Here is a 26,373-nt window from a genome sequence, read left to right as displayed (position 1 = left end):
CTGGTTCGCACAGTACGGCTAGATATAATACATTGGGGTTTTATACCGAAAAATGGAGGAATTTATTCCAAGGCTGTTTCGGTATAAAGTGGGGGAGCAATTCGGATGGCAAACTTTGAAGCATATTTGGCGGGGTTCAACCTTGTGATATCATAGTTACCAGGCAACAAAACTAGAAACATATTTTGTAGAATCAAAGAAACACCATTTTGGAAACCTTTTGTATTCAAAATTTTCAGATATACGGGGCATCGATATACAAATAGTCTTATAAAATAAGATGGAGTTCAAGAAAAATGAACTTGCGGTGACAAAAGATTTTTAGTAGTGCTAGATGGATCTATCTCCGCTTCGAAAACGTGTTGCATATGGGTCACTTTCATTGAAAATCCCGTATTATGAAAAAGACCTAAAAAAGGGTACTTCGAAAATAGTTCAGACAGTTCCGCAGAGGACTAAGCGACAGGTTACTCAACATACCAAGACATCGAAGCACACATAGTTGGGTTAATATCAGAAAGTTTTAAAGGAAAAAAGGAATATATCTGCAACAGGTAGCATCAAGACCACATTGGAATCCAAATAATGTACCATGGAAAGGACAACGTTATAATTTTGCGATTTAGCCAGGCAAATTTAATGTGGAGTTTGCCAATAGAAAGGAGGACGGAGTGGTTTTTGTGAGGGAGCAAGGCGTGCGAAACTTAGGTGCGACCAAAAGCTAGACTGCATCAGTAGAGATTATAACCCCTGATTGAAATAACCCCTATGACAAGCCAATGCTAGGGAGGGAAGGAATCAAGGATTGGAGTCAAAGCCTCGCAGCCCATGAAATAAAGCCGGAGCTATGCAAAGAAGCAAAAGTGACAGTGGAAAAGGAACCTGGAGAAGAAAATAAATCATCAAATATTAAGTGTGGTGGGAGGAATAATTAAAAAAAACACCATCAGTGTCGCGTCCAACAAGATGCAGGTTGGCAGCTGTTCCACCCATCCATCCATTGGAAGTCCAAGCAAAGCACGCCCGCCCCATTTGCAGAAACAAAAAGAGAAAAATAAAATCGCACAAACGATAACAAAACAGGGTGGCTCAGATAATGTAAGCCATCCGATCTACCCCCGCAAAACACCTTTGGGAAAAGAAAGAGAGCGCAAAAATGTAAAGACAATGGGACAGCCGCAAGTTGCTAAAAATCTCAATAGCTAACAACAGCACAGAGAGATTCTTGCCACAAAAATGTTTCGAATACAAAAAGACGAGAGGGGAGAAAAACGCGCAAACCGGCAAAACACAACCAGACAAGGGATCCGTAGTGCAATTCCAAGTTTATAAACAGCAAAGGCGCGACGCCATAGAATAAACAACGAAAAACAGCAACCCCTACCAATGGTTATCCAAAATGAAATTTAAAAAGAAAACAGAAAAATAAGAATAAAGAGACAAAAAGCAGACGCCTAGGGAAATCATATTTCAAAAGGCAGCTAGACCAACGCCAAGTCCGCCTCAGGAGGTGTGTCAGAAACGAAAAATTTAAAGCCAAGCTGAAATGATGAAGGAATATTGTAAGAGGGCCGCACTCTTCTTTCCATACAATTAAATACCCCATCCTTAACTTCAGTTTGAGCCCTTTTGCCTTTTGCCACCAACCCTTGGGCTAGCTTTCGGTGCCTTGGATGCACCAGGCCCTGCGCCGTTTACCTCTGCCATTCCCGCATTATCATCTTCGGTTTTGATAGCGCTTCGGCGGCGCTTATTACTCACATTGGGGCTGGTATTAGCGCTAGTTCCTTGGCTGCCACTTGTATTGGTTCCCTGCTGGCTTTGTTGCGCAACCATTGCAACAGGCCCTGCCATGCTGTTTTGCGCAGGGCTAGGTGTGTGGTTCGCTGCTCCGAGATGAGGAGAGCCTTGTGTTCCTGGTAATCCTAGATGAGCTACTGCAGGTGAGGAAAACTGGGTGGGCCCGTTAAGGTTCGGTGTACGTTGTCCAGGTGGCTGCTGACTTCCGGGGTGGCCTGGACCAAATCCAAGAGCCTGAGGAGCGTTGAATGAAGCAACTAATTGTCGGAGAGCATCGTTTGGAGATAGATGTGGGTGCTGAATGGAATACTGGAACAGTGTCTGCATTTGAGAGATTGTCTCCGCGACCTGGCAATGTATTGACTAGTTGTCAGAATCCTGCGATCTCCTGAATGGTTGGGCAATTGGATATTATCATACCTCTAAAAATTTCATGACAGCGGGTGGGACGCCGTGTTCCGTAACTATAGAGTCAGGTGCGATAACTGAGCGTAAAGCTGCCTGCTTTTGCTGTGCTCTCTTGGCCAGCCCTTTGCTAACCTTGGGACTCTGCTTCTGGTCTGGTGAGACTGGTTGAAGTCGAGTACGCGGGATGTATTCTGTGTGGTTCTTAGTGATAAGTTCCAGTAGGTCAATTTTACCATGTATATCGTATTGAGCTCGCAAGGTGCCGTTGGCAACAAGCTGGCGGACGAGTTAGTAAAAATCTAACATATAGCGACAAGAGGCCGTCGTCTTACTTGACAATCGTTAGACATGTAATAAATGAAACATGTCTTAGAACTCTCAACAATTTGGCTGCCGTTAGGGAGATCTTTTTCTTGCACATTTTCAACAATCATTTGTATATGCCTTATACCACTGTTAAACTGGGTGTGGTAGTATCGGGCAAGAGCAGGAGTAGAGATTTCGAACTGTTTGGCCCCTTGCTCCGGACACCAAACGCCCTTGCGTAGGGCTCCGCTGGGCGAAAAGAATTGATCTACAAATCGAATCCAATACTCTATTCCAGGCTGGGGTTTTTGACTCTAAGAATTAAAGTTGAAAGTCAGCCATCTAAACGGGGTTAAAAAGTCGAGCTAAAGGGCTCACTCACGGAATATGCACTCAGGTGTTCAGCGAATGTCAATAATCGAAGAATGCTGGACCTCTTTACAGGGTTGGCAATCCTTTGGGGCATCATCATTGCCGATCCGGCATTCTGTTGTTGGGCTCTGAGTTGCGCTTCGTGGGAAGTCATTTGATGTGATTGCGGAGGTTGCTGTGGGGGCTGGCTTTGAGAGTTTGGTCCTTGTGACTGGGGCTGAGATTGTGGCTGGGGTGGTTGCCCCTGCTGCGGAGGCGCTTGGGATGATGGCGGTTGCTGCTGATTTGATTGTTGGGGCGGTTGTGATGGGGTATTCCCTTGGCTGGGGGGCCCTGGTTGCGGATGGGGAGTACCACTCTGCCCGTCGTGCATAGAAGGTTGCGGTCCGCCTCGTTGTTGGGCATTTTGCTGGTTCTGTTGATTTTGTTGCGCCGCTAATTGCAGGGCAAGGAATTGCTGCTGCTGTTGCACATTATGTGGTTGGCCGTGATGTCCTTGGGTTTGCAGATGTTGCTGAAGAGGATGAATAGGAAAGTTAACGGGTCGCATATTGGGATTAGCCTGAACAGCAAGCTGTGCCGCATTCAATCCTTGGGTTCCATTGGGTAAGGACGCAGGGATTCCTCCATGCTGTGGCTGTTGTGGCGGCTGTTGTTGCTGTTGGTTATGCTGCTGTGGTTGTTGCTGCTGCTGCGGGTTGTGCTGCTGCTGCTGCTGCTGTTGATGTTGTTGTTGCTGCTGTTGCTGCTGCTGCTGCTGCTGTTGTTGTTGCTGCTGCTGCTGTTGTTGCTGCTGCTGCTGCTGCTGCTGCTGCTGCTGCTGCTGCTGCTGTTGGTGGTGCTGTTGCATCATCATTTGGCGTTGTCTCAGCATTTGTTGATGTTGTTGAATTAGCTGAGGGTTGGTAGGGTCTAAAAGTGTATATATGAATCAGCTATGAGTCATGAAATGGAAAATCAAATATAACGCTAATCACAAGAGAAATATGGGAAGTCATCCAGTGCAAATATTAATTGCAAAAATTCTTTGGAAATGTTACCAATATCAACATGGTAAGGGGGAGGGATGCAGCGGTGAACAGGCGATTGAAGAGCCGAATTGACAGCAATTGTGAGCGAAAGAGGCTTACAGGCTTGTCCCATTTGCTGAGGTGGAAACATTTGGTGTCCATGGGTAGGACCGAGATGAGATAACGCATGAGCGCTAGGGCCGGGTCCACCAGGACCGGTAGTGCCTGGCGGCATTCCGCCCATCACTGGACCCCCCTGTGTCACTTGTTGGCCTCCCGGAGCAGAAACGCCAGGGTGCATCTGCTGCACTATACCAGCTCCTGGACCTTGTCCGGCGAGATGCGCCGCGTTTGGATGTTGGCCTGGTGCCATGGGATGGCCGGGAGGCATCACCGGGTGGTGAGCCAGGCCGACTTGATGGGCAGGAAAAGGCTGCGCCATCATCATCGCCGGCGAAAGAAGTCGCCGATTTCGGGACCCCAAATAATATCAATCTACAATCCTAGGGGATCAAGACTTGATATGAAGTGTTATTCAATATATCAACTACCACTAATCGACCTGCCGTTGGTGTATGTTATGTAAGGTTTCCGAGTCTAGGACGCGGCTGGCACGTCACAGTTTGACGATCGATCGTCGAGAAGTCGCGCAATTTCGATCATGAGAAGAGATAATCTCGCAGTCTCCGCCTTCAGCACAATAATCGTATCTGTGATATCAGTCAGTTGGATCGTGATGACTGGGTATAAGGAGCAGAATGGAATTGTTAGGACGACAAGGTGGGAGGGTGGGGGCTGGGCAAGCGAGACCAGGCCTACCTTAAACAGTCCGGTCACCAGAGCAAGGTGACCATCCAGAGGCGCACAGAATCCAAGCTCGCCGTGTCCACAGAAAGCGTTTGAGAAGAGCTGGGAGACCGATGTGCCAGGCGTCGGGATGGGCGCATGTTGAGACTTTCAAGTTCCCAAGAGGAAATGGACGGGGCGTCGTGACACTCACCGCTAGTATAGATTGAGTTTAGCTTTATCACGTGAATCCGGCCTGCGGCTCGTTGTTCTGAGTCAGCGAGTTGTCGCTTAATTTAGCGGATCAGAGGATTTTCCGCTCCGATATTTAACGTTGTCGAATCCTCGACTTCGTGATTTTTTTTTCTTTCTCTTCTTCAACACGCCAGCCCAGCCATGTTGACTTTCTGACCCTAAACAGCAACATCTTGTCACGATATTATGACAATGTCACCAAATTATCTGCCGATACGAGTAATGTTTTTAGCGCATCAACTTCTGAAGGTTTATAGCAGGTAATTGAATGGTCAGTAACTCTCACTTCATGCACAGCACTCCCTTTCCATGGGCGTCGTTTTAGGATGACAACCCTCTCAATACTTCTTTCGTTTCCTGAGTCGACCTTGAAGAATCATTCGGACCACCCCTCTTCGGTTGGTCTGCTACTTGCCAGTACTTTTAGTCTGATTACGTCTATTATCGGCACAATGATATTCAAACAATGTCTGTTGGACTTAGCTGATGAAGAGGACTTTGTAGGTTTGCATGTAAATCCTCTGATTTTTCCAATTAAACCATAGAACTATGTTCTCGCAACACAATACTTGACGAAGACTAACGTAAGTTGGAAAATTTTCGTATTTTTACTTGATCCCCTCCCAAACCCGTATGATGAAATTTTTTTCCCACATTCGCAGTTTCCACGCTAGCCGTCGCATGAACCTATTAAGTCGACGTGTCGTTGAGCGGACAATAAATTTGCCTTACCTTGGATGTCTGATCTTTCTGTTCCAATCTACAATTGCGATTACTTTATCCAATTATTTATCTGCACAATTTGGTTAACAGTCACTGTTAGTTTTAGATGTATTTTGCAGGTGGTATCCTCTGGATATCAATTCCAATGGCACAAACTCCATGTTGAAATGGTCGACCGCACGAATATGAGCTGGATGGACGTGCACTTGGAAATTCTCAAGGGATTATATTACTTTCGTAGATAACAATGGATAGCTTATTCATACCCTGATCCCTATTTGATACTGAGTTTATATCTCAAATAACTACCGGCGCTAGTTTTATTCAATTCTACCTCAAAAGTTCCAAAAACTACACATCGTACAGTCATGACCTCGTCTGCCGCAATTCAATTGTTAATGGCCAAACACAAACTGGTTGTTGTATCTATACTTGTAAACTCACCAGGCTGTAGTCAGGATGGTTTTCAATTGTTATTTTCTAGATATCATTTTAGTGGTAATTCTAGCATAAGTTAGAGATGTACGGATGAGGCTCTTCACCAAGTGTAGGCCAGTTGTATGATAGACACAGCCAGACAACTATTATTGCGAATACTCTTGCAACTTTAAATTAGCAGGGTTTGCCATACAAAACTGGCCATAACATTGTACATGTACATTTAATATATGAAAATATTTTATATGTATTTAAGAACTACAGTATATAATCTGAGGCAGACCAAAAACATAAAAGAAAATATAGAAAGCAAGTAGAGGGTCTTAAACACATGGGGGAGGCAGGGGAAGGGCAAATCTGCAAGCATCCAATACCAATAATGATCCAATTGTTTCCTTCACATCATAACCCTGTCTGTATGTTTACTCACTCTAACTAATACCGCCTGCTAAGCGGGGAGGCTGGTAGCTCTACCATAGGATGGGAAGAGTTATCAGCCAACTCCGCAACATGGCCCCAGCTGGAGTAACCGCCTGCATCCTTTTCCGCGACGGCAGAAACAGAGGGTGGCGGGTAGCCGCCGAGAGATGTTGGCTTAGAATCGAGCTCGCTGGGGTGATATCCAGGTTTTTGCGCCGGTGCGAATAGCTCCGGCTCATATGGCGGCTCTGCGGAAAGATTATTATAATGGTTGACTTGCGCTACAGCATTTGTCTTCGTTTTGCGTCGACGGTAGGCTAGGAATCCAAGGGCAGCTAGGAGACATACGCCCGCGAATGCCCCAATCGCGACTCCGGCAATTCCCCCACCGGAAATTGATGAGCTTCCCTCCGACGAGCCTCCCTCTGACGGTGACGATGATGGTGAGGATGACGATGGCCCTGACGCTGCTGCTTCTGGGGCCCCATGATCTGTTGGTGATGGTTCATTTGTCCCATCGGTCTCTTGCGGGGTCAAACTACCCCGGGTGGAGGACGTCGTTGCTGCAGCAGGCCCCTCAGTCCCAGCCCCAACAGAGGTGCGATCGCCAGTCGGTTCGGGCTTTTTTGAGGGTTCGTTCTTCCTTGTTGGGGGTGGAGGCTCGTTCTTCTTTGTTGTTGTCGCACGTGGCGGCGGTTGTGGCGGTTGTGGATCCTCCTGCGGCGGAGGCGATGGCTTTTGCTGTGGTGGTGGTGATGGCTTTTCTGGTGCTCTGTTGTTACCATTGCCATCTATCGTGTTGACGATATACGACCTCACCCACGACTGACCCAAGTTCCTCGGGCCCCAGACCAGGCAAGACCAGCCATTTTCATCCCCGCACTTATCATCGGCAAACATATGAATGCAGAACTGGGTTTCCTCGGGAACCCATTTGTATTGTTTGCCCTTCGACATATTGATCTTGGTGCATCCTTTCGTCGTCCCGCCTGAGTGTAAATGTTCCTTATTGTCTTCATCATGCCAAAGAAAGGTCCATGCATGAGATAGACCAACGAGAAGGAGAATATTGAGGGAAAAAGGAAGTAGAAACTTCATCTGAAGAGACAAACAGCTGCAAGGAGGCAGCGTGGTGCCAACTGCAGTGAGGACTGTTGACCAAAACACAAGAAAACACTGTATCTCGACTTCGGTGGGCGGAAAAGGACCTCTTCAAGGACGCCAATCCAAATAAAGGCCCGCGGAGATTTCTAATGACGAAAGCGGAGTTGCCCAGCCTAATTAAGTTGAATGTTTGAAGTGGAAAATCCTAAGGTATCATAGTTGGGAGGGCATATCGAATCGAAGGCGGTAACTTGATGGGAAATCCGTTCATGGTCTGGTGATAAATTGGAAATTGAGCAAAAACAAAAGGGGTGATATCCACTTTATCAATTTTCTTTTCCCAAACAGCCGCAAAGGGCGAACCCGTGTTTTTCGTATTCCCATCGCGCTAGTTGGTGACGGAGCTATATGTTAAGTCTGCACATCGCCAGTGATTCTGAATATACGGCGCCAAGGGAAACACCGTTGATTTTCGCCGTATTCCAGCAACGGGGAGGACAAATGCCACATCCCGATGTTTTGGGGGTTAGATATGGCAACTGGAAAATCATACAAGCTGTTCCCAGAACGGCAAGATTCAAGAAAAAGACAAAGAAAAGAAGAAAGCATTCTGAACCAGGGGGCTCTATACTGCTCTGGCGGCAGATGAGGGTTAGCGGGATCGCAAATAAGGTTAGCTGGGCGCTAAACACTGATCCTTTCCTCTCACCGGAAGGACAACAACGATCTTGTCTGTCACATCAATGAGGGCTCAGTTGAGCAAAGTTACGCCAAAGCATCCATGGATTTGATGCGACATGAAAAGGCATGAGATTATGAAGGATATATAGTGCATCGGCTGGACTGAGAAATGTTCCAGATTTCGGCGGGTTAACAATACTCCGTTCCTGGGATGTAGCTGCTTAGTCATCGCAACTATGTATCTTCAGTAAAACGTCGAAAACATCGAGGTTTGATGAAACACTGAACCCCCCAAGGCATTGTCAGCAATTGTCCGTCTCGTGCTACTTTTGACACGAGCTCGCATGTTTTTAGACGCTCCTTCGTTTCTCCACTACCGCTAGGCACGGTGGCAGCGGCTCGAAATTCGGCCCTGTATGCATTCCTCTCTTCCCTACCGACTGTTGTCAGTCCACCAATATCTAAGGACGTCTTACCGGATCATTGGCTGTCGAAGTCTCCCCAATATTGCTCGCAGTTTTCACACCTCCTCGCCCTCCGCCTCGAACTCTAATGAACCACCTTCCATCAATCCTACGCTGAGCAATAATACTGACAACGCCCATAATGTTTCTGAGGGCCAGGACTCTCCAAAAGACACTGCTGAGACAGAAAAGCCCGAAGTGGCCCCAGCGCCTTCCAAAAAACCTCGAAGCCCCTACGGCTCCGCTGTTCGTCGCGCGATAAGGAATAGAAAACCTCGAGAACGGACACATAGCGTTGCTGTCGTTCCGGAATGGTTCCATGAGCGAAACGTTATAGCTCAAGATACCGCGGTTCAGATTGCCATACCGACAGGCCACGACGTAGAACTAGAGCCATTGTCTCATGATCTAGAGGAAGGTGTGAACAAGGTTGCTCAAGGCGGTAACGGTGGTGAGAATGGAGGCTCCGGAGGGCCGCCTACCTCTAGTCCTCGTTATCGCCTCGCGCAAGCGGTTTGGGACGAGCTGTGCGCATCCGCTAGGGCAGGGCTTAATTTACCAGTGTCTCGATACATCGATGAGCGGTCAGCGACAAAGTCGCATTTAGTCCTGCAGTATCCTGGAGAAGGAGGGATTTTGTTTCTCGACGCTGTTGTCAAAAAGCTAGCGGCAAATCTCAAGACCCATCTAGTAACTTTAAATGCGCAAGATATTGCTGAACTCTACGCCGACCAGGATCAAGCGGAGCACGGTACCCCTAGTTCTATTGCAACTATGGGGTATGAAGTTTATCAAGCAAAGAGGACTTCTAACCTGAAGGAGCTTGAGGAAGATATGGAGGAGGGAGAGGAGGATGAAAACGAAGAGGAGGATCCTGATATGATACCCAGCCGAAGACAAGAACGTGAGTTCTCGGTTACCCGGACAATTCCTTTGACAGGCATTCGTGACACGGACTTGATCCAAAGTCTTTTAGGCGGTCGGGCATCAGTAGGTATGGCTAAGGTGATTATTCCACGTTCTCAGCGCCAAGATTTGGAGTCCAGAGAAGAGCTCAGATGTCTGCGTATTGCAAATGAACTCCTCTCCATCCCCCACAAACATCAACATAAACAACCTCACACATCGGGCGACCAGAAGCCATCTGAGTCGGTTCTCGAACCGGCCCCCAAGCCAATCCCCGACCAGTCCCAGCCTCCTACACTCCGACCTGATCTTATCGTTCAAGTTCAAGACTACAATGATATTCAAGACACTCGCAGCGGATCCATATTCCTTACACTTCTTCATAGAGCGGTCCAGTCCAAGAGACGGGAAGGACAAAGGGTTATAATCATCGGCACTGTATCCGGAAAGAAACCGGAATATCCTCTGGGGAAGTCTTATCCAAAGCTTGTACAGAGAGATTTCAACGACCAGTTTGCCAGGACAATTGTGGTTACCCCTGCAATGAACCCACAAGTGGTCGAAAAAGTGTTTTCAGAAGACCTTAAGCGAAGAACTCTTGAGATCAACGTACGTCATCTGCAGAATATGCTGAGGGTTAGATTAAACGATCCGCACCTAGCAGACGCAAGCCTCCTCCGCGGTCCAGCCTGGCCTGTGGACATTGGTGCCCTCGAAAACGCCGGTCTTGATGATGGATATTGGTCCTTTGACCGTGTCCACCGTGTTGTTTCGCTTGCGCTTGGTGGCGTAAAGGGACCCGGAAAGCTCGACCTTCATCACATACAACGTAGTGTCGATCTTGTGGAAAAAAGTGATCGCGCAAAGGGAGACTGGCTCGCGGAGAGGTATCCTAAGGTGAAACCTCCGCAAACAGAATCGGAACGAGAAAGTCGCTTGAGACAATTACGGAAAACATGTAACACTCATGAAAGAAAGTTGCTCAACGGTGTTGTCGATGCTGAGAGTATCCGCACAACATTCGACGACGTACACGCTCCTCCTGATACAATCGAGGCTCTTAAAACCCTCACTTCTCTCTCGCTGATTAGACCCGATGCGTTTACTTATGGTGTCCTTTCTACCGATAAAATCCCTGGCTTGCTACTCTATGGCCCTCCGGGAACAGGAAAAACGATGTTAGCCAAAGCTGTCGCCCGACAAAGTGGCGCCACTGTGCTCGAAGTGAGTGGCTCTGAAGTATATGACATGTATGTCGGAGAAGGGGAGAAAAATGTGAAAGCCATCTTCACATTGGCCAAGAAGCTCAGCCCTTGCGTCGTTTTCATTGACGAAGCAGACGCCATCTTTGGTTCGCGAGTTGCAGCCAGCACTCGCACGACTCATCGAGAATTAATAAACCAATTCCTGCGAGAGTGGGATGGCATGAACGAGCTCTCCGCCTTCATCATGGTAGCCACAAATCGTCCGTTCGATCTTGACGATGCCGTTCTCCGACGACTCCCCCGACGCCTCCTAGTAGACCTGCCCACCGAGCAAGACCGTTTAGCAATCCTTAAGATCCATCTCAAGGAAGAGCAAGTGGACTCGTCAGTGGATCTAGTGGAGCTAGCTAGCCGAACGCCTCTCTACTCGGGCTCAGACCTGAAAAACATGTGCGTTGCAGCAGCTCTAGCATGCGTTAGAGGGGAAAATGAGCTCGCCGCTCAGCATACAGGCGAAGAACCGTACAGGTATCCTGAACGACGAACCCTCACCAAGGCTCATTTTGAACGCGCCTTGGAGGAGATCAGTGCGTCAATAAGTGAGGATATGTCGTCTCTCTCCGCTATAAAGAAGTTCGACGAGAAATACGGAGATCGCAAGGGGCGACGCAAGAAAAGTTCGGGGTGGGGATTTGCCGCTCCTAGCGAAGCGCAGAAGAACACGGAGACTGGGAGGGTGAGGAACTAAACAAGTTGGTTTTGGTTTTGTTAATGCGACATACATCCATGGATGTGTGATCGCGGGCTTTTTTTCTTCTTCTTTCTTTATTTTATTTTATTTTATTTTATTTTATTTTTTTGAACTTTTTTATACAATTTGTTATATTGTCATTGGGTTTTTATAGATTCCTCTTGCAAAATTAATGATAGACATGTACTTCTAACTTGATATTCTCTTTTATTTTCCCGAGCCAGAAGAAGAGGTTGTTATATCTTTTAGAGCCTTCTGCGGTGGATGCTTGTTATCATCTACCCAGTGGCTAGCGACAGCTAATATATGGATGTGTCCAACAATCGGCTTTGTCAGACGCCTTGCTCGAAAAGCAGCTTGAAGAGAGCAAACACACTAACCCACATTAGGAAATGATGACATAACAGTCGCAGTTTGTACAAATCTATATTATTGATAGTTACTTAAATACACAGATTAATATGACATAGCTACTATGATATATGGCCATCTCTGAGATGTATTTTTATATCATATATATACGCTACATTGATGATAAGCTTGTATATACTACTAAAGTGTATGGAAGAAAAACAGTGGTGATTCTATTCCGGACCTACATTGTATCCAATGAATAAAGATACGAAAATAAAATTTGATTCTATCAAGAGATAAATGATATCTCAAGCTCTCTTACTTACACCCATTTTGTTGAATTGACATAGTTGTTTAGTTATTCTGCACCAAAACAGGAACTCTCCAGGATTAGTGGCAGATAATGTGATTCTCTGATTGGCTGGGTTAAAATGGCGAATCCTTGCGAAGTCCGAGGCACTGAGATAACTTTATGGCGGGGAACAAGCAAACGAAATCTTGAAACTTTCAGAGAAGTTTGTACTGACGACAAGAACCCAACCACCCCAGGGCGATTCTGACCCAATGCTAATGCGGTAGCGACGACTGTTATCCCCAAACCAGCAGACCAACCGACCTCTCTTCCATCCCAGCCACTCACAGGTTTCTAACGAACTCCATGTCTCAGGAACGGGCTCACAAGTGACACTTTGACGTTCGTGGCGTATTACAAACGAAGGGAAGGATATAAACAAGAGAGGGAGGGAGCAAATGGACTTGACAAAACCAGACAAGCCCCCGCCTCAACACCACGCCTCATCCGTTTTCGCGTCATTACATCGAAAACCCCGGCCCGACGCAGACTTAGCATCCAAGGCTGCCGAAGCGCGTGAAGAAGCCATAAAATCCGCAAAGCGGTATCTCCTTGAAACCATCCGTGATGACTGGTCCTACGAACACCAATCCGCTACTTCTCCTCCCGAATCGGAGAGCCAGCACTTGCAATCACAACCGCAATCAGCTCTGATCTGCGGCACTTTGGATGGAGCTGTACAATTACATGCTCGCGAGGTGCGAGAATGGCGGGAACGGGAACAGGATAGCTCATGTTCGGAAACTGGAGGAGTCGGAGTAACTTTTAAGGAAATAGATCCAGGACTCGTACACCCGCTCTCCGCTACCTATGAGGTTAGAGACCCATACAGGTTTGAGTCACCGGATGCGGTGGAAGACAGCATTTTGGAGAGAAAGAGGAAACGGCGGAGGGTTGTGGAGGAGGAAATGGCGTGGAATGAAGGGTTGAGGATATGGATGGAAAGACGGAATGCGTGGACAGGGGCTAGGTTGCCCACGACCGCAGCGGATAGCCAAAGGAATGGAACTGTTGTAGGCACTACTGGAAGCAATGAGACAAGTGGTTCTGGGAGCCGTTACTATGGAGAAAACGAGGATGCGGAGATGGCTTCCCCGGATTCTACTGGGCAAGGGGATGGCCCGTTACGACCTCCTCCTGCCTCATTTGCTAGTGCTCCGCAGGGGGCAGATGCTCAGATCCTTTCGCCTAGTGATTTAATCGTCGACATGGACATCAGAGAAGCCGTCTCAACCATCAACGCTGACGACAACCCCAACCCCAACTCCAATCAACCTCGTGTCCCACATTCTGGGGAGCCGCTAATCCCTGTCGTGGAACCCCTCCTCCCAATCACCAACGTCGTCCGGGCTTCTATAAAGCCCTCTATATACCCTTCTATATATAGCAAAGTCGTCATCCAATCTTTGACACCGGCTATACCCATAAATCTGTCAGATGTTACCAAGGCCCTAGTCCAAGGCTGGAAGGCGGATGGCGAATGGCCACCAAAGCCAACCATCACCCAAGATGTACCTATTGTGAAAAAACGAACAGGAGGAAATAAGCCCCCTATCACCGAAGATGCGGGGAAATCGAGGCGGCTGAGTGGTTCTGGTGTTACGGGGGCTGTGAAGAAGGTTCTGGGCCTATCTGGTATCCATACCGGCCGCCGCTTTCACATTCGTGGCGGGAGTCATGGTGATGCCGTTACTGCTGCAGGTGCGTTTTCACCAACTACGTCGGGTGCTGCGCCGAATGAACTTGGCGAAGCGCGTTAGTTTCTAGTAAATCTAGATCGGGGGGCTTATATAGGGAGGAACGGCGGTTGGGGGCTGGTTCGAAATCTTGTGTGGTCTTTTAGCATTGGCGCTGCGTTGATTTTCGTTACATATCTTCGTCGAACGCATGGGTGAGGGGTAATGGTGATGATTATGATTATGATTACGATGATGATGATGATGATGAGATCATAGCTTTTTGTACCATTTCTGGCTTTGTATATTGCATGGTAATGGTACATGGTGCATGGTGCGTTGGATTGGGGCATCTGTTTTCGGGTATTCTACGTCATTAATATTCCATCATCTCCACTTTAGGATGTCTTGATTCTTGAGCGTGGCTATTGCGGGCGTTTGTAAAGCTGGAAATGCTTAATTTAATATTCTCGTTCCATTGGAGCGGTGGTTGAGGGTTATCATGTGTAATTTGACAAATCCATATCTCATCGCTTCTTTAACACGAAAATTGGTAACTGGAAATACACCGTATTAGATGCAGGCATAATGGGCACAAGCGGGATAAGAAAACTAGAATAGCCATAGTTAGTTCATATCAGTACACATGTCCCTCTATTATGTACATATGTTGACCTTGTACCCACATCGTAATCCATGTCGTCGATCAACGTAACGAAAGGAGAAGAAACTCCAGCACAAAATGAAAATCATACTTCATACACGGTATCTAAAACGCACTCGTACACTGTAAGGTGATTTTTTACTCATCAATATGTACAAAAACCATACAATAGCTAGCAAAAAATTCATGAAGAAAACGTCATCAATCTTTCCATAGTCCCAAAATATATTTCAACAGTTTTTATAAACGCCTCTTTTGCGATATCTATTGAGGTGTATGCGGGATCATTGACGAAAACCTCCTTTACCTGATGGGTATGCTCAGGGCGAACAAAATATTTTCCATTATGAAAAGTCCAGCCGTCCTGGAACCGGGACTGCAGACCACGAGTTGCAAAGTCGCGAGCATCTGAAAAGAACGGCGGTGGCGAGGGATAATCATTAATTTTTTGAGTGTCCTCAATGAGAACCATGTCAAGGGTCTGTGGGGCAACAGCGTCAGCGGGATTCAAGAGAGTGGATGTTGCGAAAAGTATAAACTGCTTGAAGATATCCACATATGCGACAAGCGTGGTGGCTTGGTCCGAAATCGAAATTCGATAGAGATAGTCGATCGCAGGAAGTGATGTGATGACTGTTTCGAGTAGGGAAATGACGGTAAGGATGATATGCGGTTCGTCGAGTAGGCCGGGGTGGTCTACTAAAAGACGAAGAGCATTGTCCACTGCTTCAAAGTAGCAGACCATGGGCCCCACAAATGTGGAGACGTTGTTGATGTCACATGTGTTGATGAATAAAATCGAGTCCATTAACATCCGCGTCAGCGACTGCAACAGGGGCCGCACCAGTATCCATGCCCCAGGAGCAATAAGACATATTTCCAGATAAGCCGGGAGAACGCAATGGAGCATGAACAGACGGATAGTGGATTGGTGGCGTTCATTGGTTTCAAAGGTTTCGGCCATGACGGAGTAGAGCTGATCAACTAAGTAAGTCTGTTGGCCGTCAACAGCCGCTCGCTCCGATACATGCTGAAGAAAAGTAAAGAGTTCGTTGGCAACCTTGCTGGATGTGAGCCGAACTGCATAACTTTTCAACTTGCCGACAATGTAGTTAGGATCATTCACAGGAAGAGGAAACGTGCTCGGGTTTGTGAAAAAAGGATCAAGTAGACATATTTTTTGTGAGTGTTGTTGGAGAAATGCAACGACGCCATGTACAAAATTCACATATGAGGAATGTACCGAGGAATCGACATTGCCCAATTCATTATAATTCGATTTCATCGTGTTCATCAGGGTTTCAATGAGTCTGCGGTAGCGACTCCTAGTATTTTGCACAGCATGGGCACTGATATCTTCAGCATCAGATAGATGTTCCCGCATGTTGGAAAGAATACATGAGATAAGCGACAATCTCCTCTGGGAAAATTCCTGTAGAGTAATCTCGTACCGACACTTTAATGAACTTTTCGAGAACGGAAGATTCTTCAGTAGTGCACTTGAGGCATCGGTGTTCATTATGGCATTGGTCAAAGAGTGTTGATACTTGAGCATCGAACCCCGCTCGACAATGCATTCGATCCAGTGGTTCAATATCTGGTACTGGCATTCTGTATAGAATGCTGTGTCTTTTTCGATCAAGCTTGCAAGAAAATAGGGCAAAAATTTTCGCGTTTGATGTGTGGCTCTTAACGAGGCCCATGAGTCTTCACCATATGGATTGACATAGCTGCTCCATTCTCGTAACCCGTTATTCACAAGAGTGTAAGCGATCGACGACCAGGAATCAACGACTTTAAGAAGCACAATGTCGTCGGGAGCTTGGTCTTCTCCATAACAGGTAGAAAGAAATCGAGATAACGAAGGGCGAATGATGTTGTTTAGGTACTCAACGGGTGGGTTTGCCTCGGCTGCTGTCTCTTCTTGTTCATATAACTCTGCCAATACCGCCCAACCCTCAAATTCTTGGCTATCATCACATGTCTCAGCAGGTCCTGCTAATCTCCGTGATTTAATGGTAGTACTTGCGTAAGCAACCACAACATCTAACGCTTTACAAATGAGCGAATGGAAGCGCGCTATCCTAGGGTTGAAGAGCTCCAGTAGTTTGGAGAAAGGGAGTTTCTCCAGTAGGATCTTGGATTGGTCAGCAGTTGTTGTAGCATCAATTGCAATTTTCAAGTTGACCAGGGCATCGCTCAAGAGACATTCTATCGGTTTCTGATACTCAATAACAGCCTTTTCAACAATTTGGCGAGAAAACAGTGAATTTGAAGCCACTTGCGCATCTACATCAGTCCGAGCATGGGAGTGCTGTTGCAACATGTCAGCAACGAAGGAAGCATGCCAATCGGCAAAGGGTATTAACCCGGCGATATCTTCGTCCGTAGATAATTTGAATTTAACCAGCCTCAGCCAGGAACGAATGTTGATGCTGCAGACCTCCTTATGAGCTGTGGCGGGGTGCACAAGGTTACGGATAGTTTCAACTCGCGGTCGACAGGTGTCAGGGGTAGCCCAGTAGAGCGTACAAAGGAGATCGTGGTGATTCCTTAGGGCTTCAAGCTCCTCCAAGCGAAGAGGTTGGTCTTTTGGATACTCCCGGCCGTGGTTTGGCAACAAGCGCCAGGCAAAATTTCGGATCTTTTTCCTATCGTACAGATCCGTCATCTTCTTGAGGCCGAGGGCAATGGTCTTCAGCAAAATATGAAAACAGCTATCTTTAGGCTCCATTTCTAGTCTTGGTTGGCGATCAAGTTCGTCTAGAAACTTTGGTGAGCCGAGGGATTGCTCTTGGTTAAGATTGTAAAGCCAGTTTTTTGCAAAAAAATCGAAGAGCGTGTCCAGAATAACTTTGCTGTGCCGCCAGCCCCAACTGTCAATCAAATAAAAACAGCGGTGGAAGAGCGCTCGACAATAGTTGTTGAAGGCTAAGGATGACCTTTTTGAAGGAAGAGAGTAAGTCTCAAAGACGGGTACTATCAAGCGCTTGATAGTCTCCCACTGATCAAAGGTGTCTTTAAAGCGTTGGCCGGGGTGGAAAATTCCGAGCTCGTCAAATTCATAAAGTGGAAGCGTCATAAATACTCCATGCCATAATTTCTCCAGTTCATGGGAGTCATTTGGCGCGGGTGAGCTTGATGGAGGCAATACTGCCTGGGAAAGAAGGTCTTGGTTCGTACCACGAAGTATGCGGTCCGTATAAAATATCTTCTGAACAACGAGAAATGCTTCCAAGAAAGGATGATCGTCTTTGATTCCAGGTTCTCGCTTCTCTCGCCATTTAACATCGTCCAGAAACTGTCTAATATCTGCTAATCCTGTTTTGCTTAAAACGGCTTGCAATATCCGATTTTGAATCGTCGTCATAATACTGACAATTTCAAAATACTTGATAGATTGAACTAGCCCATTCGATGCAATTTGGCGTATTTGATTAGCAAATACGTAAGTAAACACTTCCAATTTCAAAGGGTGATGTGGAGTTGTGGTGGAATCAGAGCGACTGTTTGTTATCGAGAATGGCAACATATCCGAAACTTTTGATAGAAGAACTATGCACCTATCAACAAACATCGACCTATCAACCGAGTCCATAAAATATAACTTGTCATTCACGTAAGTAATAATAGAACGGAAGATATCTAACGACCGACTTAATTTCGAAGACGAATCAGGTGCTATACGCTCGCTTGAGGGTTCGGAATTGCTGGCTGCTTCTAAAACCGTATCTAACAAAACACCAAGTTCCGAGGATACAGTCTCATTCCATGGGCCCCACTGGTAGGTTTGGTCGGCATGCTGTATCACAGAACGACCATTATCATGGGATAGATTACGGGATGAGAGTTTCATTGAACGTGAAAGATCCCCACTTCCAATGAATGTAGATGAATGGAAAAAGGTGCCAACTGGGAGCGGAAAAATGTCAAAATTGATCGTGTACATCGTTGACGGGGATTTAAGACCCTTTAGAGGAGGGTGTTCGCTGCTTTCAATTGATGTAATGGAAGGGATCTCTGCCACATGGTTATCAACGCTAACGGCCTGTGGATTTTCAACACTATCCTCCACATTGACATGTTGGGGAGGAAGTTTTCTCCGTTGGCGAGGGCGACGTATCTGACCTTTTTCGGCAGATGGTACGACGTCATCACGGGCGTTGGAATTCTCATTGGATGTCGCCAGACGGATATTCTGTGGATGCATATTTTCGGTTAAAAATCTTGCCAACGGCAAGCCGGTATTTCGGCCTAGACGTGAAGTCGTGGTTTGGTATAAGGAATTGAGTGCCGAAAGAGAACGTTGAAAGCTTGATGCATGACCCAGACTATGGCTGCTCGACATAGGGATGTCCAATTGTGCCGGTCTGGGTGCATTTCGTCGAAGGGATGAAATCGCATAGCCGCCTTTCCGTATTGCCCAGCGCTGGCCAACCTTGCGTCGAGAGTGGGGAGGGCTTGATGGATTCGCACCTTCCTGTTGTGCTGTAGGGCGCAATTCTAAAGTAGGCCTGATCAAGTCGCTTTTGGGACTTCTAGCATCGACATCACTCCGGGGCATAGGATATACTGTACCGGTCCGAACCTGATGTACTCTATTTTCATTGGCCTCGACGTGGTTATGGGATGCCACAGAGTTTGTGCATGTCTGTCGCGAAATCTTTGTTGCATGGCTTCCCGTCATTTTACTTTGCTGAAGCAAACCGGCCCGCCACTCCGCTAATGACCTATTGGCATCTTCTGTGTCCCGGCTTGTTCCAAGTTTTAAATATGTTCGTGTTGGGCTTTTCCGACCACGGTCTCGGCGGGATCGGGCTTGTCGTGCTGCGACGCGGAGGAATTGCGGCTGTTTCTGCATTGGCTGGTCTTGTACGTCAGCTACATCTAATACTCCTAATCGCGGAAGCCGGGTTTCCGGCAGCTCAGCTGAAGTGCGTAATCTTGTCAGTGTATCTGTTATTCTCGCTTGGTGCAGTGGACGTTTCCTCGAGTTTGAGGACGTCTGAAAGCGTGATCTGTTTTGCCTGTTGGATCCCAGAGTGCGACGCTTTCCTTTCCGTGGTGCTGGCGGTAGCATGTAGTCAATACGGTTATCTTCAGGAATGTCATCAGCGACGTCCCCTACAAATAGGTCATCTTTGTCTATCACTTCTGACAGAATCTCCCGTGAGCTTTGAACAGCGTAGGTTGGCTCATCATCCGAAGTTGACTCATCAGAGATGAAGAGAGTTTTCTGCCGCATTCCTTGATTATGGCTATCGCTCCTATCCCTGGTTATTCTCCGGGCTACTCCTTTGCCGCTTTGGCGACGATTGCGTAAGTAACTAAGTCTTGCCTTCTCAGCCGCTGCCTTTTCCCTCTCTTGTTGCTGCTTGAGGTCAAGTCGTGGCCACGAGGCGGGAAGCACCCCTTTGATCCTCCTCCTGAGCCTCTGGATTTCAAGAGCCGCATGATATTCTGACTCTTCTAGGTCTTCCGTTTCTTCTGGTGGGTGAATTTGCTCCACATCAACCTCTTCCATCGATAGGGGTGGTTGTGATTGTGAGTTTGCGTTCCCGCCTATTTTCGGATGGGTCTCAAAATCAACGTGTAGTGAATCGTCTGCCAATATGGCATCCGAATTTCGAGGGCTTTGTGGTTTATGTGAAATCGGACTTCGTGGCGGAGAAAGACTGTATCCACGAGGGAATCGGAATATGGCTGGTTTCTGAACCCTATTATTCGGCGATGTCCGCCGAAACGAAGGAGATGACAAGGGAACATCGAAGATACCCTCGTCTTCAAGGGGTGGAGTTTCCATCACTCTATTGTCAACGACAACCTGTATCTGGTGTTTTCTGGTCTCCTCGGACTCATTTCCCGGTGCGTTCCCGTATGTGCGCATTATTTTTCTGCGCTTACGGGCAGAGTCTTGTCCATCTATTGTAGAAAGCTGCTGTGATTTTGCAGATCGCCAATGCATGGGGCCATTCCTGGAGTTGCCAGTCTGAGGGGATTCTCGAAGTGGTCGTGCAGGTTGTGTTAATTTCTTTCGTTTGGATCCAGCAGACGGAGATCCGGGTGGGAATCGGAACGGTGCAGCAGGGCTACTCGATGGTGGCGCATTTTCATCCACAAATTCCTGGCCTTGTGACTCATCTTGAGGATTAGAATCACGGTCTGCAGGTGCAATACGGACCGGGCGTATATTGTTACTTGCACACCATCTCTGGTACTCCACCTGGTCCGCCAGGTAGGGGTGGAGATTGATGAATTTCCGGCCTCTTAACGTTCTCCCTGCGCCTTGATTTCGAAAAGACGGCGGAGTCTGTGGATTCGACGGAGCTGGCGACAACGATGAATCTTCGCTATAATCCCCTACATCCCCTTTCAGGTTGTTGGATTGTGAGTCTTTTGTAGCTGGGGTGCGTGGTGGAAAATGCTCATCGAATTGTAGCTCATCAGGCGAGGAACTCCGGTCTGTGCTTGAGGATAAACGGCGAATGGCATCCGATGAAGGCGTAGTGTTCCCAGTGGTGGTGCTGGGCAGTTCAATTCTTGAGGCAAACTTATTCAAGCCATCATCACATTGGAGCGGGTCTTCGTCTAGCTCATCCCCTGCATAGAATGCATTACCAAACTCGTCAGGGCCGACATGAGATTCAGGGCTCTCTTCCTTTTGTTCTTGGTCTTGATCTCCTGCGGGATTCAGGTCCTTCGGGATAAGTTCATCTCTATGTGTATCCGGTTCCATTATCTTTCCGGCCTCTCCACCCAACCTCTTCGTTGGCTGCCGTTCAAAAAGTTCGTTGCCCGATGCCGGGAAAATAACCTGGCCATCTTGCACCCGATCTCTGTGGTTTCCCTGAACACCCGCGTTCCCGATTTCATCTTCTCCACGTATGCCAGGCGTCGATGTATTTCCGTTCTTTTCACTCAATTTATTGCTTTGCTGACTCTCGAAATCGTCTTCTTCATCCGAGTCTGGAACGAAGCCACGCTCTCGCCATAGTTCCATTTGCAAACCAACGGTGATTACCCATCGCCCTATGCTGTCATAGCAAATAATGTGTTGAATAGGTGAAATTAGCAAAGGTGTTGGGAATACTCAGAAGGGTTATCTCCCCAGGCTCATTAATGAGGCTCTGGACGCGTCATTGAGAGACGCGACTTGAACTACCAGCCACGTGACCCGAATTTGTGAACAATACTTTTTGTTAGCGACCCACTATGGCTCCGGTTGCAGCAGCATGACACTAAACTACTTTAGTTACAAGTCATGTGCTCAGAGCAATCCTCGCCAGAGGGTCTGAGAAGAAACGGTTCATCCTTCTGTGGAGATTGTTGAGATTTTCTTTAGATTCTTCAAATTGTTCAACTTTGATTTTCAATTACACAATCATCATACATATTTGATATTTGTGAACCACCTTAGCTTGTAGCTAAAGAGAAGAAGAATATAAATATATAATTTTTATATTAAAAAAATCAATATTTAATATAGATGTATCTTGTTGAAAATGATCACTTTTTTTCTGATTGAAATCAAGTAAATAGCAGATTGTTCCCGTGTTTAAAAAAAAATGAGTTGACTTTGAGGTGATACTTCATATCTAAGAAATGGGAATATGAAAATAAAAATTGATACCATCGCAAGAACATTGATTTTCCTAGGTCCCAAGGTGGTACAGAGATGCTGAATAGATGGAGTTGGTTTGGTATTCTCACCCATACCTAAAGGAAAGAGCAAATCGTTCCCGTGTTGCTAACAAACTGGAACCGTTTTTTCTCAGACGCTTTGCAGGATAATTGCACATCACGGGATCAAAGACTTATTTGGGTTAGCTCATTACCAATTTGAGATTAGCTTGTTTAAAAGAGTGACTAATCATTAAATCAGTGTTAAAACAGCAATTATCCTGCGAAGCGGCTGAGCTTGCTGAGATAAACTTTTTGTTTGGAGGTAGTTATGTAGTTAACTAGTTAAGTTAGATGAGTTAAGTTTGAGTGGGAGAATTAAACAATCACAATCCTTGTCTACAATGGGTCGAATACGTGGGTTTCTCCCAGTTGCCTTAGCTGTAGGATTTGGTGTCCTCAATGGTAGCTAAATAATTGCCCGCCGTTTTCCCAATTTCCGGCAGTTAACCTTTGAAAATCCAGGATATGTGACATTCGCGCCCTCGTTTATGAGTCTAGAGGCAGATAAAAAGCATGAGAAGACGCAGTAAGTTCTACTCTAATTCCCTTATAGGTAGGCCTGCAAGTATATGTGCGAACGTCTGCTAAATAATGTTTGATGTCAAACTATATAGCGGGAATGAATCAGCAACACCATCACAACCATCCCAGCCAAAGTCGATTACGAACAATGTGACTGCTACATCTGAAATTAATAGCACTCCTAAAACCACACCAGAATCTCCCAAAAAGTAACCAGAAGTTGCTAAGCGAAAGCGAATTCTGCAATCTGTGGAATGAAGCCAAATCACACGGTTATTGAGGGTCCTATGAACAAACCATACGACATGATTATGTCTTCTCACATAGACATTGGAGACTGACACAGGACAGCTCCTGTGGAAATTAAGGCAGTTTATAATAGTGAGATGAACGTTTCTTCCCGGTTCCATTAAGTGACATTTAGAAGGAAAAGTGAAGAATATATATCGCCCTATTCTATCAACATCAAAGAGATAAAGAGGATAGAATCTTCTAACCAAATCTCCCGGCTTCCTCTGAACCATGTCTTTACAGCTTCCTAGAATTTTGGAAGTATGAATATGATATGATCCGGGCGATATAAAGAAGAGTATGACCTACGGAATGCTTTTGGCCGGGAGATGTTTCAGTAGCAAAGACCGAAACGCCAGCCACGCTCCTCAAACACATGGGAAATCAGGGCCTGACAAAAATTTTTGAAAAGCTATTTCGAAGAAAATACACAGATGGCCCTGAGACTAAAGGGGGATACAGTGCCAAGCATTTACATATATATCATTTTTAAGGACAACTGTAACAGGGATGCTCTCTGGTGTTACAATCCTACGAGGTATTTTTTTTTTTTTTTTTTTTTTTGCACAGGTTCGGGAGCGCCGATATATATTATCGCATTATTAAAATGCCTTGCCCAACCGATGACTATAACAAATAACAACACCATTTTGAGAGTAATATACATCATGACCATATTCAGTTGCTTCCCGAAAAAGGCCATCCCACACATTAAAAATGACCCCAAAACCGAATAGACTAAACGCCTTGCTCTATAAAAAGAAGAAAGCATGAAAAGAACACTGCCATCTTCAATGTTTTAGACTTCTTCCACAAGTTTGTGACCCTGGCTAGGCCCAGAGCTCCCGTTCATGGGCATATCTCCAAAGATCCGCCCGGCAGGGGTTCCGAACCATTCTTGCGGAATCCCAATCCGACAGCCATCACGGTTCGAAACATAGCGTATCATAATTGGGTCAGGTTTTTCAGGCTCCTGTAACTCTTGGGTTCCAGGGGTTGTGTCTCCAGCTGCTGGTTCGGCTGCCGAGATCTTGCCCCGTCGTTTGGGGGCCTGTTTCTTGAGTAATTTGTTGATTGTATCCATCTTAATTCATTTCCCTGTTGTTAGTGATATTGCAATTTAAATAGATGACAGTGCCCGGGTTATTTTAAAATAGGGAGTAGGGTCTGGTTACCTTTTCTTCTTCATTGCGCTTCTCGCTGAGATTTTTCCGTCGTCGTGCCATTTCAGCTCGCCGCATAGCATGCTCTTCTGCAGTCAGGTGTCTCTTCACCTGCGGTTCTGTATGTTTTACATGCAAGTGTTAAAATCTAATTTTGAAATGTATAGGTGGGAATATATTTAATCCTTAATGAAAACAATCTTACCCATTGGCAACTGTAAGAAGTCACCCCCAAGCTCCATACGGCCTCTCTGTCGTTTAGTCATTTTTGTTACGTCGGGAGTACTTGCTCGACTGCCAGTAATAGGAGTGCCGCTGTCACTTTCTAACTCTTCTTCTTCCTCGTCCTCGTCGTCCTCTATCTCTTCCTCTTCTACAATCTCTGAAGCTTCATCCGCCATGGCCGTTTCATCCGGTTCCCCATCGGCATCAGCATCGGAATCTAACTCCGAAAGTTCTTCGTCGTCGTCTTCGTCGTCGCCATCAAGGTCCATATTCGTGTCCATATTCTTCAGCCTGCTACCCCCGGCGGGCGTAACTGTAACAATCGGCCGTGACGCCGCCTGTTTGGCGCCTGGGGCAATTGGCGGTATATCATCCATATCAACATCGGCATCGGCATCAGTCTCAGCATCTGCATCGACGTCGACATCGAGATCGGCATCCTCACTCTCATTTCCGTTTCCTTCATCATCCGTCCCATCCGCATCAGACATATGCGACTCTTCCTCATCATCTTCATTCATCGATTCGTCAACATCCTCATCCTCATCTGTATCCACTTCCACTAGCGTCTTCTTCGATCGACTATTCCTAGGCCCGGTCATAATCACCGATTCTGTAAAAATATTGTGATGCCGTTTATCAGGACCACCAGTAACCTCTTTGAGCTTGCTCGAGGGCATTTTAACTTTCAGACGAATAGATTTGTTTACGTCCTTAGGGGGGCTGGGCGGCAGACGGGACACGGTGACTGATGGCGAGGACAGAGTCTCGTCTCCGGCCCTGCGAGATCTTAAGGTAGAGTTAGAAGGAGAAAACGGAATATTAGTTTTAGTGGTAAGGGATTGAAGAGAACGTTGGGAAGACATTGTAAGGTATGCAATCTTGCAATTGTCGGGTCAAAAAGTAAAGGGCTCTCTCATCATAGTTCTCAAGGCATGTAGGGATTGATGTGGAAGCGGGGGATTGCAATAGCATATAAATGAAGATGTATAAGCAGGATGAGGGGCTGGCAGAGGGAGATGATTTTCAACTGAGCCCTGAGGTGCAAGCTGAATTGGTTTTGTATGGCAAAAGGCAGCAGGGAATGTGCATGCAGGAAAGTTTGAGAAACCAACGAAAGGTCACATATGCAAATGGGCATCACGCTGGCAATTCTCCATGGGCAGAGAGATATGTGCGTGAGTACAAAGAGCTAGAGTTCCCAGATGCTGGCCCTTCCAAACGCCTTTTGGGCATGACGGTCACCGTGCTAAAACTGTATCGTTTATCTTGCTTGCTACTCAAGAGCCAGCAGAGCAACAACGCTTGAACATGGTTAGGATGTTCTTATTTAAGCTGGCGGCAAAGCGCGTCCCGAACCCCCAACCAGCAAAGAACCTCGCAGACGAAGTTAATATGTGATGGGAAGCAAATAAGCGTAGACGCTGGGAGTCACCGCTGAAAAGTATTTGGTAGACCCAAACAAGAAACTGGGCTGAGAATCAATCCATTCCAAAATTGTAAACCTTACCTAGAAGATTTTGGTTGACTTGGGGTCTGGGGTTGCCAGTGGTCGCTATTTTCGTCCGTGCTGCTGGTGCTGGCGACCTCCGTATTATGGTAGTACGACGATTCAAGGTCAGGCTGCTTCCAAACTCGCGTCAGAGGCCTGTCTGCCATGGACTTTCGGTTTTCCAGGCGGTGGGCGGGATAGAAGGCGGATACCGGGTGAGAATAAGCTCACTGCCACCTGGACTCGAGACGGGCCAAATCGCATTGAAACTTAAATTCTCAGCGTATCATTGACCGGTCCGGGCAGTATCATTCCTGGATCT

At 46.7% G+C, this 26,373-nt stretch overlaps 8 protein-coding genes across 8 annotated transcripts; 4 read left to right on the top strand and 4 right to left on the bottom strand.

The window, feature by feature from the left end:
• Positions 1-334: 334 nt before the first annotated feature.
• On the top strand, positions 335-502 carry HCAG_03774 (predicted protein; the record flags this gene model as incomplete). The annotated part of the gene is made up of 1 exon (XM_001541626.1): positions 335-502. The coding sequence occupies one exon, from the start codon at positions 335-337 to the stop codon at positions 500-502; it is 168 nt and encodes a 55-aa protein (XP_001541676.1).
• Positions 503-1,614: 1,112 nt separating this feature from the next.
• HCAG_03773 (conserved hypothetical protein) lies at positions 1,615-4,269 on the bottom strand (the record flags this gene model as incomplete). The annotated part of the gene is made up of 5 exons (XM_001541625.1): positions 1,615-2,148; positions 2,221-2,484; positions 2,541-2,828; positions 2,897-3,798; positions 4,017-4,269. The coding sequence occupies 5 exons, from the start codon at positions 4,267-4,269 to the stop codon at positions 1,615-1,617; spliced, it is 2,241 nt and encodes a 746-aa protein (XP_001541675.1).
• Positions 4,270-5,990: 1,721 nt separating this feature from the next.
• HCAG_03772 (predicted protein) lies at positions 5,991-7,475 on the bottom strand (the record flags this gene model as incomplete). Its single annotated transcript, XM_001541624.1, has 4 exons — positions 5,991-6,011; positions 6,105-6,140; positions 6,573-6,766; positions 7,061-7,475. 4 exons carry the CDS (start codon positions 7,473-7,475, stop codon positions 5,991-5,993), a joined length of 666 nt encoding a protein of 221 aa, XP_001541674.1.
• A 648-nt stretch (positions 7,476-8,123) lies between these two features.
• Positions 8,124-11,626, top strand: HCAG_03771 (conserved hypothetical protein; the record flags this gene model as incomplete). Its single annotated transcript, XM_001541623.1, has 3 exons — positions 8,124-8,294; positions 8,658-8,717; positions 8,921-11,626. 3 exons carry the CDS (start codon positions 8,124-8,126, stop codon positions 11,624-11,626), a joined length of 2,937 nt encoding a protein of 978 aa, XP_001541673.1.
• Positions 11,627-12,414: 788 nt separating this feature from the next.
• On the top strand, positions 12,415-14,095 carry HCAG_03770 (predicted protein; the record flags this gene model as incomplete). The annotated part of the gene is made up of 2 exons (XM_001541622.1): positions 12,415-12,502; positions 12,702-14,095. The coding sequence occupies 2 exons, from the start codon at positions 12,415-12,417 to the stop codon at positions 14,093-14,095; spliced, it is 1,482 nt and encodes a 493-aa protein (XP_001541672.1).
• Positions 14,096-14,859: 764 nt separating this feature from the next.
• On the bottom strand, positions 14,860-21,909 carry HCAG_03769 (predicted protein; the record flags this gene model as incomplete). Its single annotated transcript, XM_001541621.1, has 2 exons — positions 14,860-21,709; positions 21,887-21,909. The coding sequence occupies 2 exons, from the start codon at positions 21,907-21,909 to the stop codon at positions 14,860-14,862; spliced, it is 6,873 nt and encodes a 2,290-aa protein (XP_001541671.1).
• A 790-nt stretch (positions 21,910-22,699) lies between these two features.
• HCAG_03768 (predicted protein) lies at positions 22,700-23,093 on the top strand (the record flags this gene model as incomplete). The annotated part of the gene is made up of 3 exons (XM_001541620.1): positions 22,700-22,712; positions 22,821-22,884; positions 22,973-23,093. 3 exons carry the CDS (start codon positions 22,700-22,702, stop codon positions 23,091-23,093), a joined length of 198 nt encoding a protein of 65 aa, XP_001541670.1.
• Positions 23,094-23,970: 877 nt separating this feature from the next.
• HCAG_03767 (predicted protein) lies at positions 23,971-26,218 on the bottom strand (the record flags this gene model as incomplete). Its single annotated transcript, XM_001541619.1, has 5 exons — positions 23,971-24,255; positions 24,347-24,453; positions 24,540-25,339; positions 25,746-25,835; positions 26,070-26,218. 5 exons carry the CDS (start codon positions 26,216-26,218, stop codon positions 23,971-23,973), a joined length of 1,431 nt encoding a protein of 476 aa, XP_001541669.1.
• Positions 26,219-26,373: the final 155 nt, after the last annotated feature.

This window comes from Histoplasma capsulatum, genomic scaffold (assembly GCF_000149585.1).
Source record: "Histoplasma capsulatum NAm1 scaffold_3 genomic scaffold, whole genome shotgun sequence".
Classification (NCBI taxonomy): Eukaryota; Fungi; Ascomycota; class Eurotiomycetes; order Onygenales; family Ajellomycetaceae; genus Histoplasma; species Histoplasma mississippiense.
This window is presented reverse-complemented; position numbering and strand designations above follow the sequence as displayed.